Source organism: Lagenorhynchus albirostris, chromosome 3 (genome assembly GCF_949774975.1).
Source record: "Lagenorhynchus albirostris chromosome 3, mLagAlb1.1, whole genome shotgun sequence".
Taxonomy (NCBI): domain Eukaryota; kingdom Metazoa; phylum Chordata; class Mammalia; order Artiodactyla; family Delphinidae; genus Lagenorhynchus; species Lagenorhynchus albirostris.
In genome coordinates, this window is record NC_083097.1 from 55,459,657 (window position 1) to 55,480,041 (window position 20,385).

Sequence of the window (20,385 nt, forward strand, 5' to 3'; positions counted from 1 at the left end):
CGAAGCATAAAAGGAAAAAAATGAACTTACTCCTTGTTTTACAAATATATTTTGCTTCTGCCTCTAGACACTTAAGCTCCTTTCGAGGACAAAGGCTGCTTCTTACTCACCTTTGAGTCTGGCTGGGTGTTTTTTTTTTTTTCAAAACTATGTATCACGTCACAGATTTGCATGTCATCCTTGCACAGGGGCCATGCTAATAATTAATCTTCTCCGTATTGTTCTAATTTTAGTGTATGTTCTGCCCAAGCGAGCATGGCCTTGGAATTTTTTGTGCACGTGTATGAAGAAGGTTGAAGTCATGAAAGACCTGTGCTGGAGGGTGAAGTCAGTGTTCGGGCTAGTCTAGTTCTGCTGACTCTAAGAGATAAGCATCAGCTCAGAGCAGCTCATCTGATAAGGCGGTTGGATACATAACAGTGTAGAAGTAGAACAGTAATAAATGAAGTAACCTTTATGCGGCAGACTCTGGGCTCCTGCTTTGTGCCAGGTACTGGGCTGGACTTTGAAGACCCATAGAGGAAGGAAGGTAGGAGGCTGCCCAGGGAGGGGCCGTGTATTGGAGCTGAGGCTTTGAAGTATATAAACCGCACCTTACCACTTATTAGGTGTGGGTCCTTGGGAAAGTTGTCTAGCACCCTGAGCCCTTGCTTCCCCTTTTCTGAAAAGGGTTTTTTTCTGAAAAAAACCCTGAAAACTGGGTTCACCTCTTGGTGGCTGTTGAGCTGATAGACACAACCAAGCCAAAGATCGGGAGAAGAAAGAACTTATTATTACTTGCAGCAAGTGAGGAGAACACCGGGGATCTTCTCCAAAGCAGTGTCTGTCTGAACAGTGAAATTAGGGAAGTTTTAAGCTAAGGGTACTTGCGTATTCGTGAAGGGGCTTGAGCGGAGGAGAATTCAGCATAGAATTGGGGCAGAGGTCCACAGAGTCCAAGCTTTAGTTGATTGAAGTCAAGAGTGGCACCATCATCATTCCATCCTCCACCTGGGTGGGGGTCCTTAGTACCTGCAGAACTCAAAGATATATTATGATGTGTATCCCTTGAGGAGGAATTAGGACTCTGCCTTATCACTGCACTGTCGTTTGAGTGCCTTTTCCCCGTTCCTGCATTCGTTTGTTCCCTCAAGATCATAAATTACTGAGACCTGTTCAAGGGTGAGCACTGTGGCCAGGCTTAGATCACAAAATGGCTTCTCTTATGTCAAGAAAGCCATTCCTGGGGCTTCCCTGGTGGCGCAGTGGTTGAGAGTCCGCCTGCTGATGCAGGGGACGCGGGTTCGTGCCCCGGTTCGGGAAGATCCCACATGCCGCGGTGCGGCTGGGCCCGTGAGCCATGGCCGCTGAGCCTGCGCATCCGGAGCCTGTGCTCCGCAACGGGAGAGGCCACAACAGTGAGAGGCCCGCGTACCGCAAAACAAAAACAAAACCAAAACAACAACAACAAAAAAGAAAGCCATTCCTGGTTCTGTTTCTCCAGGGACCCCCTAACTCATCTGCTTATAGTATTTCCCTGTAAGCTTGTACCTACTAAACGATCCCTCAGTTCAGTATGTGGCATGCTGTAGCAGGCAGACAGCGGTGGCTTTAAGAGCAGCCCACCGCCCATTGAAGTTAGAGGTGTGGGAGCAGCGTCACCCTGTGCGTAAACAGTCTGTGCACACGCGCTCTGCTGGGAGGTTTGTATGCCCAGGTGCTGGCGAGACAGGAGGACAGGGAGGCGCCTCATCCAGCAGGGACATTTGTGGAAGGCCCCCGGGAGGTAGTGGCACCATCCCTACTTGGTAGTGAGCCAGGACTTGAAGTCCACTTAAGGATTAGCTGGCAAAGAAAGGGGGAAGAACATTCCATTCTGGGCAGTAGGAAGTCTCTGCAAAGACACCCAGACACCTCTTTTGTAAGGTTTTGGTTTCCGGTTTGCCAGGGTCAGTAGGAAATCCATGAGCTCCGCACCCTCTGCTAAATTTGCAAAGAGAAGAGTTAAATGGGTTTTTAAGAAAGGGAGGTCTTTTAAATCTGAAGTCTCCAGAATGAGAATACGCCTCTGGCTTGGCCGGTATTTGTGAAGCTTAGTGATGGTGTCAAGTCCTCAGGAATTCAGTAGGTGCCAAGAATGGTTCCCACCCGGCCCCCCCGTGGTGGGATCTGAGCACACTCCCTGGCAACCCACCCCCTGGTTTCCCAGTTGCTGCCAAACTCCACTTTCAGAAGGAAGTGATTCCATTCCTTTCTGGCTCATGGGAATATTAAACAATCAAGATTAAATACCTTTGTGTACTTCAAGGGGTGGGTAAGTAAATATCTTTTGACATGTGGTAGTGCAGTGACAGGAAAGGAGCAGGTCACGTTTTAATGCTATGCTAGACGGACAACAGAATGTAAAGTTTGTGTGTGTGTGGCAGGGACATACGCTATGTTGAATCTAATTGTGAAGATTTATAACAGCAAAATAATCCAATTAAAAGTCTGCCATCCCCTTCAAATACTTGTAAAAATTCTTTGTTTAGATCCAGTGGCTTTAATTCCAGAAACCAGCATCTTCTGAGTCTTTACTGTGTTCATAAAGGCCCTGTGCTAAATGTGATACCTCGTCATCTCATTTAATCGCCAAAACAACTTTATGAAGCAGGTAGATATTGAGGTTTTCTAGAACTTGTAGTTGGGTAGTTGGCAGATCTGGAGTGAGCCCAGGTAATTGGATGCCATTGTGCTCGTCACCAAGCTAAAGCAATCCCATCATCCCTAAGTTTGAAAAGTTGCTCTTTTTCACAGACATAATTTTTAGTGTTTTTTTTCTTTTCCCCCCACACCTTAGTTTTATTCCTTGACTTCAAACCAACTCAATGACTTGTCTGGGCTTAGCAGTTATTGTTTTTCTGGCAGAGTAATATGCAATAATGTGAAGATTTTTAGGTGAAATTTAAAGAGTGTTGGACCTACTACGTCTAACAGGTAATGTTGAGACTCGAATTGGCTATGCTTATTAGATACAAAACCTTCTCCCAGAGGTTCTCTGGGAAATCTTTCAGGTTAACAAGGCATCATCTCCAATGTGTATTACTTCTTAGAACACGTTCACTCACACATCAGAATGGAATAAGAAAGGTAGAGAGGGAAGGCAGTGATGCTGTGACTGTAGGCTATTGGTGATAGAGCCATTGAGAAAGTAAAGGGAGAACAAACAAATCTGTTATTAAAGAACCATAGCAGAAATCAGTTTGAGCTTCTTAATGTAGTTTTAACATTCCATGTATAGGGTGAATGGATTGAGAAGAATCAATGTTCTTTGTGCTAGGTTAGTGGTTTTCCAAGAGTGGTGCCCAGACAGCAGCATAAGCATTACCTTAGAACTTGTTAGAAATGAAAATTCTCGTTCTAACTCGGACCTAGGCCGGATAAAATGAGATTAGTCTTCCTAAGATGGGGTGGATAATTATTAAACCTAATCACATCAGGATGAGGATCAGGGAAATTGGATTTTTTTTCTTGTTTGTAATTGATTCTGGATTTGTTAAACTAACAATAGCACCATTTCTGTGCTGATTTGACTGTTACCACTGGATAATAACAAGGTAGTCAGATAGGTTAATAATATTTAATGAGCCCGATAAATATTAGGTAATTTTATATATGATATTTTTCTTTCATTTCTTCCCCCTTTTATGTTACAGGCTAAATACTAACTGAGTCTCTTGGGACTGTTTCCTTAGGTTAAAAACGTTTCTGCAGGCACACAAGACATGCCTCCTCCCCTTTCTGACTACGGGGAGAGAGTGGACAGCCCCGTGGCCTACTCCTCCAATGGTAAAGTGAACGAGAAGCGACTGTATCCAGAGTCTTCCTATAAAACAACACCGTAAGTAGCGTCTTCCTTCTTTTGCTAGAATGAGTCCGAAAAAGTGAGTATTTGCATGTGTTTATAAATCAGTTGCTGTTTTGTGCCATTTGCCAAAAAAAAAAAAAAAACAAAAAACCCAACAGTTTTCACAAAGGCTGGAGACTGATCTCTGCCTTATAGGTGGAGGCGGAATGTGGTTCTTTCCTATTTCTGGTTTTGAAGTTTAGATGAGGGTGGAAGGGTATTACCGATTGATAGCAGAGCTAAGTGTGGTTCTCAGTCTCTCCTCCTTCCTATAATTATTAGATCTCTTTTGCTAGGGGATGTGAAACTGATAAAACCTCTAGATTTTGTTTTACCTGTGGTGTGAAAAACCTCCCAGTGAGTTTCTGGCCTAGAGTAGGTACCATTCAGGTTATGGAAATAGTATCCCCGTTGCGGTTTTAGGTTACCCTGAAGCCTAAGTCTAATTCACCTTAATGACAAGAGAGAGATGTTGGGGATATTGTTAAGGACTTGGATGTAGTTTGCCTGAGGATGATAAATTAACGTTCCTGTATATAATTCTAGAACTCCAAGTTCCTTCGTAGACCAAAAAAATAAACCTTCCCTTTAGCTAATTTGATCGTTCTAAGTTAAAGGTTTATCTGCTGGGAAATTTTTGTTCAAAGTTTTATCTCCAACCTCCACTGCCACTTAGGGGGCCGAGTTTGTAGAGATCCACTCTGAGTGCATAGTAGTTTGGGTGCCTGGAGCCCCTAAGATGACACCAGCAGGTGAGTTAAGTATGGAATCAGTTTGAAGAGAATAGATCTTATTATTACCCTGGAATGGAATTTGGAAGTCGACTGGCATTCTGCCTTACCCTCTGTATGTTTTATTTTGGTCTTCAGTATCAAGCTTACTTTTTTTTTTTTTTTTTCAAGCTTACTTTTGATTTCAGTTGTAAATGATTTGGAGGAAGAGCATTTTCTCTCTTCTCCTTCTCTTTGGCTTTTGACAAAAACCAAATCATGTGAGGCTATGAGAGGCAGAGGTACACAGCAGAGGTGCAATCCTTCTAAAAGGGTCAAGCTATGATTTGCATGACTTCCATGCATACAAAATAAATCCCTACAATGCATCTTGTGACCAGCTGTGCCTCCAAATTAATTGTAAGGCCTGCAGGGCTTCACAGCGTTCCCACATGCTGTCCCTTGTTATGAGAACTAAGATATTTTCACAGATTCATTTGGAACAGTTTAAATATCTTACTTATTCTTCAATAAGCCAGTACATTCATGATGTAAAATTTAAGAGGAGCAAAAGGGAATCTCTTTTGTCCCCAGCTGTCTAGTTTCTCTCCCCAGGGGCAGCTAGTGTTACCAATTTCTTTTATGTCCTTCCAGGGGTTATTTTTATGATGTTGATGCCAAATATGATGTTGGTTATTTTTTCCTTTTAAAAGACAATAGCATATTAAATGCATTGTTAGCAATATATCTTCGTGATTGTCCATGTCAGTATACAGCGTTTACTGATCTGTTTTATAGCTACATAATATTCCATTAAATGGGTATACTAAAATTTGTTTTATTAATCCCACATTGATGCACACTTTTCTCCAATGTCTTGTTATTACAAACCTCTGCAGAGAATGAACTTGCACATTTATCACTTTGCAAATATGTCAGTGTATCTGGAGGAAACATATTAAAAGCACAATTGCCAGGTTAAAGGAAATTGCATATTTTATTTTGATAGATGTCGTCAAATTGTACTCCATAAGGGTTGTACCAGTTTGTACTCCAGGAGTACACCCTAGAAGTTTTTTGAAGGCCTGGAAAATGCAAATATGATGCTTAGTTTTAGAACCCAGCAGAAGGGGAGGATGGGGATGGTGCCAAGGTAAGGGATAACGAATGCAACAGTGTGTAGTAATGACGGGAGGAGCTTGCAGCCTCTGGCGGGTAGTAGACATTGTTGATTGTTGTCTGCGGCAGAGCATTGAGCGCTCCGGAGGATTCAGTGTACGTCCTTCCGGATGACGAAGGGATGCACGTTAAGTCGTAGCCTGTCTTTCTTCAGGTGTTTCTTGAAGGTGTTTAGTAACTCACCAGTGCCTCTCCTCCTTATTATTGTAGTGGATGGAGAAGGAATTAGAATCGGAACGTTGTCTGAGGTCCAGGTGAAGAATGAGGTGCCTCAGTACTAAGATGTTTCCCCCCGAGGCATAACGTACATTCAGTAGAGGGCACTAATCTTGATATACAGGCTGATGAGAGTTCACGCATGTGGTCACTGAAGTAACTACCCTCAGACCGAGAGAGAGGCATTTCAAGCGCCCCAAAACGTTGCCTTCTCCACGGGTACCCCCCTTTCCCCACCACCACTGTTTTGACGCCTGTCACCATATCAGAGCTCTTATAAAATGGAATCATATGGAAATTATTCTGGTGTCTGGCTCCTTTTGCTCTCACCATAATGTCCTAACCTTAGAATTTTAAGGCAGTTAGAGAATTAATCCCGGATTAGGAGACAGCAGAATGTAGCTGAAGATAGTTTCTTCTCCACCCTCTCTTAAGTGAATTTGGGAGATAGTAGGTACACTCCCTACTCTCTTTTCCACACCCAGGGTGAATTAACCTTTGTAAATCAAAGAAGTGGAGTGCTGATGCGATTCAGAGCTTTCAGGGCAGGCTGACACCTTAGAGTGCCCAGTGAGACCATTGTCTGGTGGTAGTATTTAGGCTGGTAGGATAATCTGTTAGGGCTTTTACACGGGTTGTAGGAATTCACTGGTTCGCCTAAGGCCCAGAGATGGTGCTAGCTCCGGGCACAGCATGATCCAGGGACTCAGAAGATATCAGGGTTCTTGTTGCTATGCTGGTTTTATTCTCAGTACAGCTTCTTTTGTAGCAGGCTAGCCATGCACATTCCTCAGGCTGTCCTGATCTTCTAGCGCCAGATTCAGAGAATGGAATTTACTTTCCCAAAACTTACATATCAAATCTATTGGAAAGATTCTGATTGGTCCTTTTTGGGTCCAGGAAGATGAGTTCTCTGATTGGCAAGGCTTGGATATTCCCCTCAGTGATGATGGCTGTTTTAAAATACCATGTATATCATGGATGTCGTTCCAACAGTCATGACACTGATGTGATCATGCATTTTGTTTCTCCCTCCTCCCTGATACTGGGTGTCCTCAATGAAGAGAATTCTTGTGAATGTCTTTTCAGTTCAGTAATTACCTTGAACCCCTGCCAGGTACCGGGCCAGGTGCCCCTGGGAATACGGAGTTCGTGTTCCCATGGAGGTTGCAATACAACAGGGGCGGAAGGAAGTGCACAATAACTACACTGTTGGGGTGAGAGAGAGCAGCAAAGGCATGTGAAGGTGTGAGGGTGTGTGTGTGTGTGTGTGTGTGTGTGTGAGAGAGAGAGAGAGAGAGAGAGAGAGAGAAAATAAAGCAAGTTTAAAAAAGAAGGAAGTCAAAAACTACACAAGGGCAGATTTCCGCACCTAGGGGACTGAGTCAGATACTGAGGAAAGTATACAGGTGGTTACCTCTGGCTTGTGCAGATTTTCGAACTAATCAGACTTGTCTCTAAAAGTAGGTTTGAAGGTGACTAAGAGTTCACATATCCCCTAACTGTTAAATTTATATATACTTTTCTTGCCAAGCATTTCGTTTTTAGCTTTCATGCTGTATCAAGTTATTGTTTAGTGTTTGAAAGGGTGTAGGAAGAGGGGAGATGGCAAACTTCTATGGTGAAGATTTATAATATCAATACCTAATATAAAATTACGGGAGGAGGCCCGCCTTAATATTTTGGGTTTTTTTTCTAATTTCTTTTGCCCTTTAGCATCCTCCCCCTCTGGCCCCCAGCACTTCAGACAAACCCACTGCATTCTAAAGGTTTTGTTTGCCACCTCGAAGCTAAGAAGCATGGTACCTGGCAGGGTGTCTGGGAACTCGTTAATCATTGACTCACAGAGAAAGTCACATTTTCCTTCCTTTAGAAGTAGCATTAGCAGAGCACTCAAAGCCATGTTAACCTGGATAAATTTAGAAAGAAGAAATAAATACCACCACCACCCCAGCTACCACCCCCCCCAAGGCTTTAGGAGTCTATAAGAAATTAATAAGTGTGATTAGAAATCTAAGACTTTGGCAACAGTTAGAACCAAGCAGTTTTGGATCACCTAGAAAACAGTCCACCTCGTGGATAAAGCTCAAGATGACAGTTCTGTAAGTTGAAAGCAATAAAAAACGAAATCCTTCAGACTTTTAAATAGTTGACTTGAATAGCAAGGCTGATGTTGGAAAGTCTCAGGTGCCTTGTTTCTCCTCTTGCCCTACTCCAGCTCTGCTACAGGGGGAAAGTGCAGCTTTGCATTTCTGTTACTCAGAAGTAGTCTACAGTTGCCACAGCTCTTGGTCTTTTATTCCATGTTAGGCTTCGTTTTTCTGCTTGTGGCAGAAACATTATATGCAATTTAAAAATCTGATGCAATATTAAATAATTGGCGTTACAAAAATAAGTGTAATGTTAACTCTTCCATTTCATTCATTCTACAGGGCTTCAGGATTAACAGTGCAACTTAAAAAAGTCTTAACAAGCTCTTTCATCCATTACAATATAAAGCTTTTTAGGGTTTTTGTGTTTTTAGTTTAAATTTTCAGTATTTTTCATTTTTCAACATTGTATCTTGAAAAGAGAATTGATACAGAGGAGTCTAAAATTAATATTACCAAGAGGTTATCTCTGAGAGTCAGCCTCTACAGGTAGATACGTATGTGCATTCCTCTCCCCACTCAGCATTCCATGGAACTAGAAGAACCTGTAGAAGAGAGTCGTGATTGTTATTTTCCTAACAGCCTTTTGTGGAGGAAGTCCCTGGCACGGGTCAGGTCAATAATTCTCTTCCGGATCAGCCTGTTTCCTAAAGTGAAATCTTACACCCATTTTTCGTACAAGGCTTACTAATGAGCTCCCCTTACATCAGAGCCTTAAAGCTGTTCGTGTGCATTAGGGGAGCTGGGCTGGTGCTGTGTTGAGTGCAGGAAGCTGGGGATCTGCCCAGTGCTGGGCAGGTGGCTGGTTGAGTGAATGCGGCCCACGTGTTGCTGCCCTCTGTGGTCACGGTGCTCTGACAAAGTCTGGTAATGCTCGCGGACAGATGATTCCTGTTTTGTTAGGGTGCCTGAAGTGGCTCAGGAGCTGCCAGTGACTTCACCTGTGGAGGACTTCCGGCAGCCTCATTACAGCAACAGTGGTAACTTGGAGACGCTTTCAAAAAGGGCTCCCTCGAAGGGCAAGGCAGGAAAGTCGAGGAGATCAGAGCAAGACCACTATGAAACAGACTACACGACGGGCGGCGAGTCCTGTGATGAGCTGGAGGAGGACTGGATCAGGTACTGGGGCGCCTCTTGCTGGAACCCCTTGCGCATCTGATGGTTGTACAACCAGGTTTTGGTGGTGTTGCCTCCTCAACTGGGGTGGGTGGTACAACTTCATTCTTTGCCAACCAGGGCTGGAGACAGTTTCTTGATATTTTTTTTCCCCTTAGTACTCTTTTTTTTTTTTCCTGGTACGCGGGCCTCTCACTGTTGTGGCCTCTGCCGTTGCGGAGCACAGGCCTCGGACGCGCAGCCTCAGCGGTCATGGCTCACGGGCCCAGCCGCTCCGCGGCATCTTCCCGGACCGGGGCGCGAACCCGTATCCCCTGCATCGGCAGGCGGACTCTCAACCACTGCGCCGCCAGGGAAGCCCCCTTGGTACTCTTCTGTAATAAAGATTGACCTGGAGGGAATGTGTTTGGCTTGAAAGCACTTTGGCTTAAAAACATGTCAACACTTTCAGCGCACCTCCACAAAATGACTGATAAACTTCGCCAGTGCTGTATGCTTTTACCAATAGTCACCCAAGCAAGGTTTTTCAAGTAAATGAAATACAAGTATAGAGGAACTTTGTTTTACTAATTATAAAATTCCGGACTAGTGCTATGGCTTTCCTTTGGCGTTTACTTTTAAGTTAAGCTTTCACGATGAGACCAGAGAGTCTTTTAAAAGTTTAATCCAGAGGACTTTGGCAAACAGTTTTGTAAACAGTGGAGTTAACAATTTAGTGTCGTGGTTAAGTTACTTTGTGTGTCAGTGGTTTTGTTATAGTCCATCATTGCCAGCTGTACTCGTGTATGATCTATGGCCTTTTTTTGCCCAAGTATTCTGAGGAATGGGACACAAATCAGAAACATTTGCTGTGTGATTTGTGGTTAATCAAAACATTGCTTCTCAAGGTATTAGGAGGGATGGATGGGGCAAGTATAGCTAGAAGTCCCATACTCACTGGTGGCTCTCATATTTCATCTCCCCCTTACCCCTCAAGAGTTTTGGCCTAGTTCAGTCATCTGTCTATAAAATATTTGCCTGTCTTGTATCATGCAAGATTTAAGTGAAAACTTTTAAAAATTCTGAATTCTTGTTTCCCTTTTGAGCAAATCATTTAATTTCTCCTGTCTGTAAAATGAAGATATTTAGACTGTCTTAGATATGACATTTAAAATTCCATATTACTGTGAAGTTCCTTAGTCCCGTGAAACAATTCATAGTATTTCCTCAGTGGATTATGGGTGGTTAATAGCATCACTGTCATATGTAAAGAATAGCTGGCATATTGAGAGATTACAAGTGGTACAGAATTTCAGGGTTTTTTTCATAGTTTACCACATTGCCAGATTATTTTTACAATGAGCATGCATTTTCATACATGTACCTTTTAATGTCTACTTTTACAATCAAAGTGATTTCCATTAAGGAAAAACAAGACACCCACCCCCCCGCCTCAACAAAAACAATGCTCGAAACAGTCTGAAAACTGTAGGTGGCAGCAGAAAACAGCCAGCTGCCAGTTAGCTGCTCTGCCACTGAAGCGATGAAAATATCCTTTGTGTTCCACAATTCCAGTTTTAACACTTTTAATGTTAAGTATCCATTCTCATGTGGTGTTGTGTATTCAGAATAAATGAGTTCCTAAGACCACCCTGAAATTTCATAAATGATTTTCAACTTATTTCTAAAAATCAGTAGGCATAGTTTTTTTTTTTTGCATAGTTTTTTTTTAAAAAAAAAAAAAAAACATGAGCAGCAACGTAAAAAGCATAATCATTCTTAAAAGAACTCATTTGCATCCCACCTTTCTCTACCCATAAGCAACAATAACAAAAACAAAACCAAGGGCTTCCCTGGTGGTGCAGTGGTTGAGAGTCCGCCTGCCGATGCAGGGGACAAGGGTTTATGCCCCGGTCCGGGAAGATCCCACATGCCATGGAGCGGCTGGGTCCGTGAGCCATGGCCGCTGAGCCTGCGCGTCTGGAGCCTCGGGAGAGGCCACAACAGTGAGAGGCCCGCGTACCACAAAAAACAAAAAAACCAAAAAAAACCCAAAACCAAGAGAATGTCATTCTCCACCTCCCACCAGCTTATCATCTTTGAGAAAGAAGCACTGGATCTTAGGTCTGCTAAGGATACGTAAGTAATCATTTTCTCACTGAATTTTTAGGGAATATCCACCTATCACTTCAGATCAACAAAGACAACTCTACAAGAGGAATTTTGACACTGGCCTGCAGGAATACAAGAGCTTACAAGCAGAACTTGATGAGATCAATAAAGAACTCTCTCGTCTGGATAAAGAACTGGATGACTATAGAGAAGAAAGTGAAGAGTATATGGTAAATTGAAATCTGCTAATTATATATTACATAGAATTTTATTCTAATCTATGGAGCTACATTATCCTTTATACTAATATGATACAGATTTTGCTAGTAGTTATCAAACTAATTTCATTGAAGAGTCATTGAAATCAAGTCTTAGATTAAAGTCTTTCCAAATTGAAAAGTGTACTAACGTAGTTAAGAATTACAAAGCAATGGTCTGTGTACATATTGGTTTGGCCAAAAAGTTCGTTCAGGTTCGTCCATAATACATCCCTTCCTGCTTAAAAGAAAATACCTACATTAGTTTTTCTATTTATAAACAAAGTTCGCTCCTTCGGTAAAAATTTCAAATAATACAGAATTACATACAGAAAAATAAATTGCCTTAAATTTTGTCACCAAAATATTAGTTGTTAAAATGTCCCCTCTGCAGAAGTGCACCTAGACACAATCTTTGATAAAAAATCATAAGTTTTACTTATATCCTTCCTGCTTTTTTACTCAATAATAGTTTATGGCTCTTTTTTTTTTTCTTGATCACCTGGCTGGAGTAGTGTTTGTCCATGTAAAGTTACTCATTACTTTTTTTTGTTTGTTTTGTTTTGTTTTTGTGGGTTTTTTTGCGAAGACTACTCATTACTTTTTAACCCCCATCTCCATATTGTGCTCTTTAGAAGGAAGTCACTATGCATAGGTCACACTTAAGGACTGGGGAATTATGCTCCAGCAGTATACCTACACAAATTATTTGGAATTTGTCTGCATGGGAAATTTGTCACTTCCTCCCATTTATTTGATCATTTATGTCAGTATAGAGTCATGGATATTTGTTTTATACTTTGGGTTATAATCCAACACTACTTAGTTTTGTTGCTTGAATTGTTTTAGTTAGGACCATTGGGAGCTCTTGGTTGCCTCCTGTGTTTCTTTGAGATATCCCCATCATTGTGAAGGTTTTTCTTTTTAAATACTTACTGGCACTGCTTATATCTTGCTTTTTTATTCAATGATAATTTATGGTTATCATTTCATGTCAATAATAAAGATCTACTTACTGAGAAAATATTTTTATGTATTAAAAAAATAACTCCACAATTTTCAGTTTTGTGGTTGTACCATAATTTACTTGAGTGACCCTCTATGAATAGACATTTAGGTATGTCTCCCCACTGCCACACATACACTCTGCCCCTATTAGTAATACACTGGTGAACCTCTCCATCCTTACACACTTACCCACTTATCTGCTAGAACGAATTCCAGAATGTGAAATTGCTGAGTCAGAGGTTAGTACATTTAAACTTTTGTTGCCAAAGTGCCCTCCAGAAAGATTATATCAACTGTATTCCTGCTAGTAATGCTCTAGAGGCTCCTCTGACCCACATCTCACTAACATTTTATGTCTGAAAAATTACTGACTTGTGTCTTAGATACCAGTATTTAAACTTTTTTATCACATTACGTATTTATTGGAACTTCATAGTCCTTTTATGAAATACTCTTTGCCATTTTTTTTTTTTTTTTTTTTTTGCGGTACGCGGGCCTCTCACTGTTGTGGCCTCTCCTGTTGCGGAGCACAGGCTCCGGACGCACAGGCTCAGCGGCCACAGCTCACGGGCCCAGCCGCTCTGCGGCATGTGGGATCCTCCCGGACCGGGGCACGAACCCGTGTCCCCTGCATTGGCAGGTGGACTCTCAACCACTGCGCCACCGGGGAAGCCCCCCCTTTGCCATTTTTAATTGGGGTGATCTGCTTTCCGGTTTCAAAGTACTTGCTTCGTATATAGTTTGATTTATTTATTGTTTTCTTTTATGGCTTCTCTATGGTATCGTAAACCTTTCTTAATGCAGTCAATGCTTATTCATTTTTACTGTGTCCTTGATGTGGAAGTGCTGAGGTTACAAAGACAAATCATGTTTCCACCCGCAAAGAGCTCATATTCAAAGAGAGAAACTGATACCTAAACAACTTTGACAATGGGACTAATGCCATATTTACATTATGTATAGAAAGTACTGTAACTAACTTCTCTGAGAAGGAATAAAGTCTGCTGAAGGCCTGGAGAGTTTAGGAGAGGCTTCACTGAGAGGTAACCAGTACACATTCTCCAGACAGTAGGGGAGGTACATGAGTACAGCTATAAGGGGAACATGACAGAAATCTGGAAGCATTAATGTGCTTAATTTTTTAAAGAATTGCAAATGGTGGACACTGAGACTGGAAAGGTAGGAGACTAGATTAGTAGAGAATTTAATGGAGTGCTCAGACCAGTTTTATAATGGGATGTAACCTGCTCAGAGCCGTGCTTTATGAAGAAGTTCTCTGGGGTCTACGTGCCACGTGGACTGGCGTGGGGAGAGATGAGAGGCAGCAGGACAGATAGTTACCTGTCTGTGTGAATGGAATGTGAGAAGTATTTTAATGTCATGAATTTCCTGTCACTGGACTCCTCAGGCCCTTCTACTGACCATAATAGTTTTGAGAACTTTAAGACTTCGTTATTTTAATTCCCTATATTTTTGTCATAAGATGACATTTTTAGCTTCAAAATATAACATCAGGAGTATTATTTTTGAAAGAGAAAATGCCCCACTAAACATATTCCTTTGTTTCTCATTAATAGGCTGCTGCTGATGAATACAATAGACTGAAACAAGTTAAGGGAGTAAGTATCCCAGATTGTAAGATTCTTTTAGGAAGAACTTATCTATTATGTGCTTTTCATTTAACCTTTAGAATGACTCTGAATACCTTGTCACACATGCACTGATTATAGACAAAAGGCCCTATAATTGCAAGATGAAAACTGTAAGAAGTTGGAACCTTAATTTCAGTTGTTTGCAACTACAACCAGCACTGATGCAAAAAAAAAAAAATTTGTTTTTTTAGTTTGAAGTATACATACAGAAAAATACACAGATTATAAGTATACAACTTGGTAAATTTTCACAGAGCAACCACACACCTTTGTACCTGGCATCCCGATAAAGAAATACATGTCGTAGTACCCCTTGTATGCTCATCCAATTTTTACACTCACCCCAGAGGTAACCACCATCCTAAGTTCTAACATCATGTATTAGTATTGCGTATTTTGAACTTTAGATAAATGGAATCATACAGTATGTAATTTGTGTGTGATTTCTTTTGCTCAGTATTGTTTGTGAGAATCATTCAGATGGTGGCATGAAGCAGTGGTTCATTTTTAAGTGTGTATACACACAGGCACACATTTGCTAGGTATATACATAGTCATGCAATTGCAAGGTCATTGAGCAAGTGGGGATCCTGCCTTGGGTAGGGACTGTCAACAGCATCCCTGGTTTGTGCCACTTTACATTCCTAACAAGCAGTGTAGATTCCTGTTGCTTCATATCCTTGCCAGCACTTGGCATCATCAGTCTTCTTTTTTTTTTCTCCTTTGGCCACACAGCGTGGCTTGTGGGATCTTAGTTCCCCAGCAAGGGATCGAACCTGGGCCCTCAGCAATAAAAGCACAGAGTCCCAACCACCCACTGGACTGCCAGGGAATTTTCCCAGCATCATCAGTCTTTATTGCCTTAAAACATTTTTGGTTTTTAAAAGACTTTATATTGGGCTTCCCTGGTGGCGCAGTGGTTGAGAGTCCGCCTGCCGATGCAGGGGACGCGGATTCGTGCCCCGGTCTGGGAAGATCCCACATGTTGCGGAGCGGCTGGGCCCGTGAGCCATGGCCGCTGAGCCTGCGCGTCCAGAGCCTGTGCTCCGCAACGGGAGAGGCCACAACAGTGAGAGGCCCGCGTACGGCAAAAAAAAAAAAAAAAAAAAAAAAAAAAGACTTTATATTAATTTTTAAAATTCCAGAATCATTAATTTTTTTTTTGGCTGTGCTGCGCAGCTTGTGGGATCTTAGTTCCCAGACAGGGATCAAACCCGGGCCCATGGCAGTGAAAGTGCCGAGTCTTTTTTTTTTTTTTTTAACATCTTTATTGGGGTATAATTGCTTTACAATGGTGTGTTAGTTTCTGCTTTATAACAAAGGAAAGTGCTGAGTCTTAACCACTGGATCACCAGGGAATTCCCAGAACGTCATGAATTTAAATTCAAGAGTTTAAAAATGTACATAGTACAATTTCCTGTCTCACTCCCTATTTACCCCGTTTCTTTATTCTAAGTAACCCCATATCACCAGTTTCTTGTTTTACTGATTTTTATTTTTTTTTAAATCATGTTTTAACAAAAAAAGGCCGACAAATTTTCTTGGTCACTTTACAAATCATTAGAAATGAGTGTATCCTTTGTAAAACTCAGGTTAGAAGATATGACTGAGAAAAGAAAATCAGCTGCTCATGTGGTTAGAGATAACTGCCAGGTGCCTTATGCATGTTACTTCATTTAACACTCCCTGCAATTCTATATGACTAATGCTCCCTTTTTGTTGTTGTTCACCTCTGCCTTCCCAGCAGCTAAAACATAACTCGTTTTTAGTTTGTTAAATTTACGCGATTCTTTTTTCTTTCCTCCTTTTTTAGTCTGCAGATTACAAAAGTAAGAGGAATTATTGCAAGCAGTTGAAGAGCAAATTGTCACACATTAAGAAGATGGTTGGAGATTATGATCGACGGAAAACATAGACAGCAGATGCCACATTGTTAGGTTAAGAAGTATCTGACTGACATCTCTGCAATGTTATCAGGAGTCAAAATGACTTTGGACTCTAACCTGGGAGGCCAAATCTTTGTGATCATTACAGAGTTTTGGTAGTTTTAATATCATCAGTATTGAATGATATCATCAGTATATCATCATCATTTTATAAATAGCTTTTGATAATCGACTGGGCTAAACACTCCAAGTAAGGACTTTATGCTTTAAACATTGGTTCTTGTATTAAGAACTTTTGTTTGAGGTTTTTAAAGCTTTAAGGAAGGTCCTGGAGTACACTGTGCTGTGAACTTTCACACCCTAGGCAATCAGGTGTTAATACCTAAGTATGCTCATTGGGTCTTATAGGGGATAGTTTAATTCTCCCAGAATTCTCCCTTCAGATAACTGTCACTTATAATCATTTATTTTCAGATAAGGAAACTGGGGCCCTGCAGTAAAGTCTCTGAAGTGAAACTGCTTGTTGCCTAGCTTGCAGTTTTGGTTAAGTCTGTTTTATGACTCCATTGATAAAGTCCCTGGCCTTTTCCTATTTTAACTACTACGGATGCTGAGTGCTACCAGCCTCCCTATTGATTTTTTTCTGTGTATAAATGCTTAAGAGCTTTTTATTTCATGTTATCCTGGTAATAAAGATCATGTAAAAGTAACAAATGTGTGAAATTTGAAGATTGTAAATATATGTTTACCTTTTAAAAATCAAAGTTTAAACCTACTGGTTAGAATTTTGTTGCGTATTTTAAAATGCTTTTTATCTTTTATGGTTTACATGCTTTTTTTAAACCAACTAGCCTTTTCCATTATATCAAAGTATCCAATTACAATTATAATTCAATTGTGACTTGAATTGTATCTTATGGGAATATTCAAGTTTTGTACATATTTTATAATTATTAAAACTGGTGTTTTCTTTCCATAATGTACCTTTTTGATGTCATTAGTGCTGTTAATACTAAGCTATGGAAAACTACACTCAGAAGTTGTATCTGTACTGTTTTAAACTGTTTTGGGTGCTGTGCTGGTTGGTAGCTTCCTAAATCCTTTGGCTAACAGAAGGCTGATTTGTCTGGAAATGGAATCCAATATCATAAAACACCAAATTATTTCAAATGGTGCCCTTAAATCTCAGCTTTTTTTTGAATTCAGTTTTTTTCTGGTAAAGTAAAATTAGCTGATAATACTGGATATGTAGCTAACCAAGTTGATTGTGATTATCCCCTCAGTTTGGAACTCTCATTTAAGTATATTGTTTTTAATACATAAGTCTGAATCATTTTCCAAAGATAAAAATAAGGTTTCTATTATAACGCTGATACAGTTCTTCAAGTTGAAAAAATTCTTAATTTTCTATGTGCTGTTCATACTACAAAAGGTAATAAATAGTTTATGTTTTTCATGTCTTTTGGATTCATACCAAGTGGTAAGGACTCTCTTGAGCAACTTAATTGATTTTTATATGTCTTAAAATTTAAACTGAAGTCAGCACACTTAGTTTATGAAGGCAAGTTTGCCAGTGTTGTGACTGAACAAAACCATTCAGCTAAATGCAGAAAGTCAAATAGCATGAGTTTGTGCTGTAAAATTGTGCCATAAAATTGAACTTTGAAAGTTAAAAAAATCATTTTTCAAATGTACTTACACACATTTGATCTCTGAGCCAGGATCAGGGTGGTTCTTTTGGTGGTGGTGGGGGGGGCTTTTTTTTTTTTTGTCTGTGCCATGCGGGTTATGGGGTCTTAGTTTCCTGACCAGGGATCGAACCCGTGCCCCCTGCAGTGGAAGCGTGGAGTCCTAGCCACTGGACTGCCAGGGAATTCCCCTGGGGGGTTGGCATTAACCCTCGGGACATAACTTTGAAAAACCACTCAGGCAGTTTTCTAGTCTGGAAAATAGAGATTTAGATTAGATTTAAGAGGTCTCTTCCATCTCTGACCTCCTGTGGTTGTGTTTGCATTCTGCTTTCTGCTATTAACCATTGTTCCAAAGATTTTGTTGAAAAAGCATGTGGTTCGGGATTTCCGTGGTGGTGCAGTGGTTAAGAATCCACCTGCTAATGCAGGGGACACGGATTTGATCCCTGGTCCAGGAAGATCCCACATGCCGCGGGGCAACTAAGCCCGTGCGCCACTACTGAGCCTGCGCTCTAGAGTCCATGAGCCACAACTACTGAGTCCAAGTGCCACAACTACTGAAGCCCATGCACCTAGAGCCTGTGCTCTGTGACAAGAGAAGCCACTGCAATGAGAAACCCATGCACTGCAAAGAAGAGTAGCCCCTGCTCGCCGCAACTAGAGAAAGCCTGCATGCAGCAATGAAGATGCAATGCAGCCAAATAAATTAATAAATTAAATAAATTAAATAAATATGGCCAGTTATACCTACTTTCCAAAGCCAAATGGTGAAAACAAGTTTTTAAAAGCAAACTGGGTTTTAAAAGTACATGTATCATCCCAATCCCATATGTTTGGTGTGTGCTGGGTACAGCTTTATGGTGTAAATTCTTTTTAGTTTTAGGCAGATAATTCCCTTATGTTTGGCATTGTGATAACTCATAGATAATGAACAAATGCTTGAACAGATAGTATAGAGTTTACATATCAAGTTAAAGATTATCAGATACTCTTATAGGCAATTCTGGAGGGTTTTAATGAAGGCTCGAATGATTGAGGTTCCATCTAAAGGTATTGCAATAGGCAAGCTCATCTCTCCCAGTCTGAGAAGTTGTACACTTTGAATTTCGGCTTGATTCCACTGGCTGAGCTGTTTGTGAATTTCCTAACTCTCTGGATTGTGTCCAGCCACCCATGGGCAGAGAACAGATTGTTCCATTCTTTATAGTTGTTGCTTAGTTTTACAAATTGAAACGTTTGACTAGGTTATATCATTTCTTTATTCTACCACTTTGTAAGCAATTAAAATATTGTGTCGGTCATAATAATGGCAAAAGATCACCATGGATTTATGCATTTTTGTTTTGTTTTGCCTTAGTACCATTCCTACTTGACTCAAGATCTGAGACATATATTCAGAGGAGAGTTGGGAAAAGCTTGAATGATTCGGTCTCCAGTCCACAGATATGCTTTAATTTAAATTCATTGGGGAGTCCTCTGTCCTTTTTCTGTTTTTCCACAAAGTCTTCCCAGACAGGTGGATAGTAAACATAAATGAGAAACTTGGGGCTTGGGGTTGTAGCTGTTTGTTCTATAGGTGTGAGTCCTGTCTTGGAACAGAATGGCTAATCAGAACAGAAGGAAAGAAAAGTGGGTTTCTGGAAGGAAGGGAGGGAGGAAGAGGGGATACTAGGAAGGAAGTAAAAGGAAAAAGGGTGGAGTTTGTGTGTGAGTCCTGTAAAGGAGTCAAAGATGTAGGGGAGGCAAAAATGGAAGCCAACTGGCACTGGGAATCAGCAATGCTAATTTCCCCTCCTCACCTTGCAAAGAAAACATCAGAACTAAACAGTGAGACCTTGTCTTCTGGGGAGAAATAAAAGGACCTGGTTATGGAGTTGCGAAGATGTGATGTGCAAGCCCTGTAGGGTAGGTCGAAATAATCCCATCTTATAGATCAGACTTGGGTTGTGACTTGCTTCAGGTCACCCAGCTAGTGTGGCAGAGCCTGATTTTTAATTCAGGTCTGTTCTTTCCACTACTGTGCAGGATGGCTTCTGTTTATGTTTTTGAGGGGGAAGAATACATGGAAAGATTTTAGTACCAACAAAACAATATAGGCAACAGAGGGGAAGCGTGCGATGATGGGGAACCAGAGAGGTTCCGGCAGTTCCTTTCTCCTTTTCCTGGGCATAATCCTTTTCTGAGGCTCTGCGGTGCCTTGCCTCTCCATTTCTCAGGTATGGGAAATGCTAGTAATTCTGTGTGTATTAGCAGATATCTCAAACAACTTGTTCAAAATTGAACTGATCTTACCAACCCCCCACCCTCTCAGTAATTGCAACTCCAGCCTCTCAGCTGCTCAGCAACAAACTTTGGAGTCACTGATTTTTTTTTCATAACAAACATCCAGTCTATTGACAAGATTGAGAATCCAGCCGTTTTTCACTAGCTGCACTGCCATACTATGCTAGTCCAAGCCATCATCATCCCTTCAAAGTTCTGACAGTGCTTCGAGACCCGCACTTCTGATTTCAGTTGCCACCACTCATCCCCTGCTTGCCCATACCGTCGCTCAAACACACCAA

General features: G+C 41.1%; 1 protein-coding gene and 1 non-coding gene across 9 annotated transcripts in view; one reads left to right on the forward strand and one right to left on the reverse strand.

The window, feature by feature from the left end:
• OCLN (occludin) overlaps positions 1–17,586 on the forward strand; it is a 47,878-nt gene extending 30,292 nt beyond the window's left edge. For 7 of the 8 annotated variants that reach the window (XM_060143072.1, XM_060143078.1, XM_060143074.1 and 4 more), the window contains 5 exons: positions 3,714–3,859; positions 9,024–9,239; positions 11,386–11,557; positions 14,170–14,211; positions 16,058–17,586. In XM_060143072.1, the coding sequence (XP_059999055.1) occupies positions 3,714–3,859; positions 9,024–9,239; positions 11,386–11,557; positions 14,170–14,211; positions 16,058–16,159 (678 nt within the window). In that variant the 3' untranslated portion in view covers positions 16,160–17,586. Of the gene's footprint in view, positions 1–3,713; positions 3,860–9,023; positions 9,240–11,385; positions 11,567–14,169; positions 14,212–16,057 lie in introns of those variants that run through there. The other variant, XM_060143077.1, reaches the window with a different exon arrangement.
• LOC132518893 (U6 spliceosomal RNA) lies at positions 144–255 on the reverse strand. Its single transcript, XR_009540017.1, has one exon. It is a non-coding gene; the product is annotated as a U6 spliceosomal RNA (small nuclear RNA).
• Positions 17,587–20,385: the final 2,799 nt, after the last annotated feature.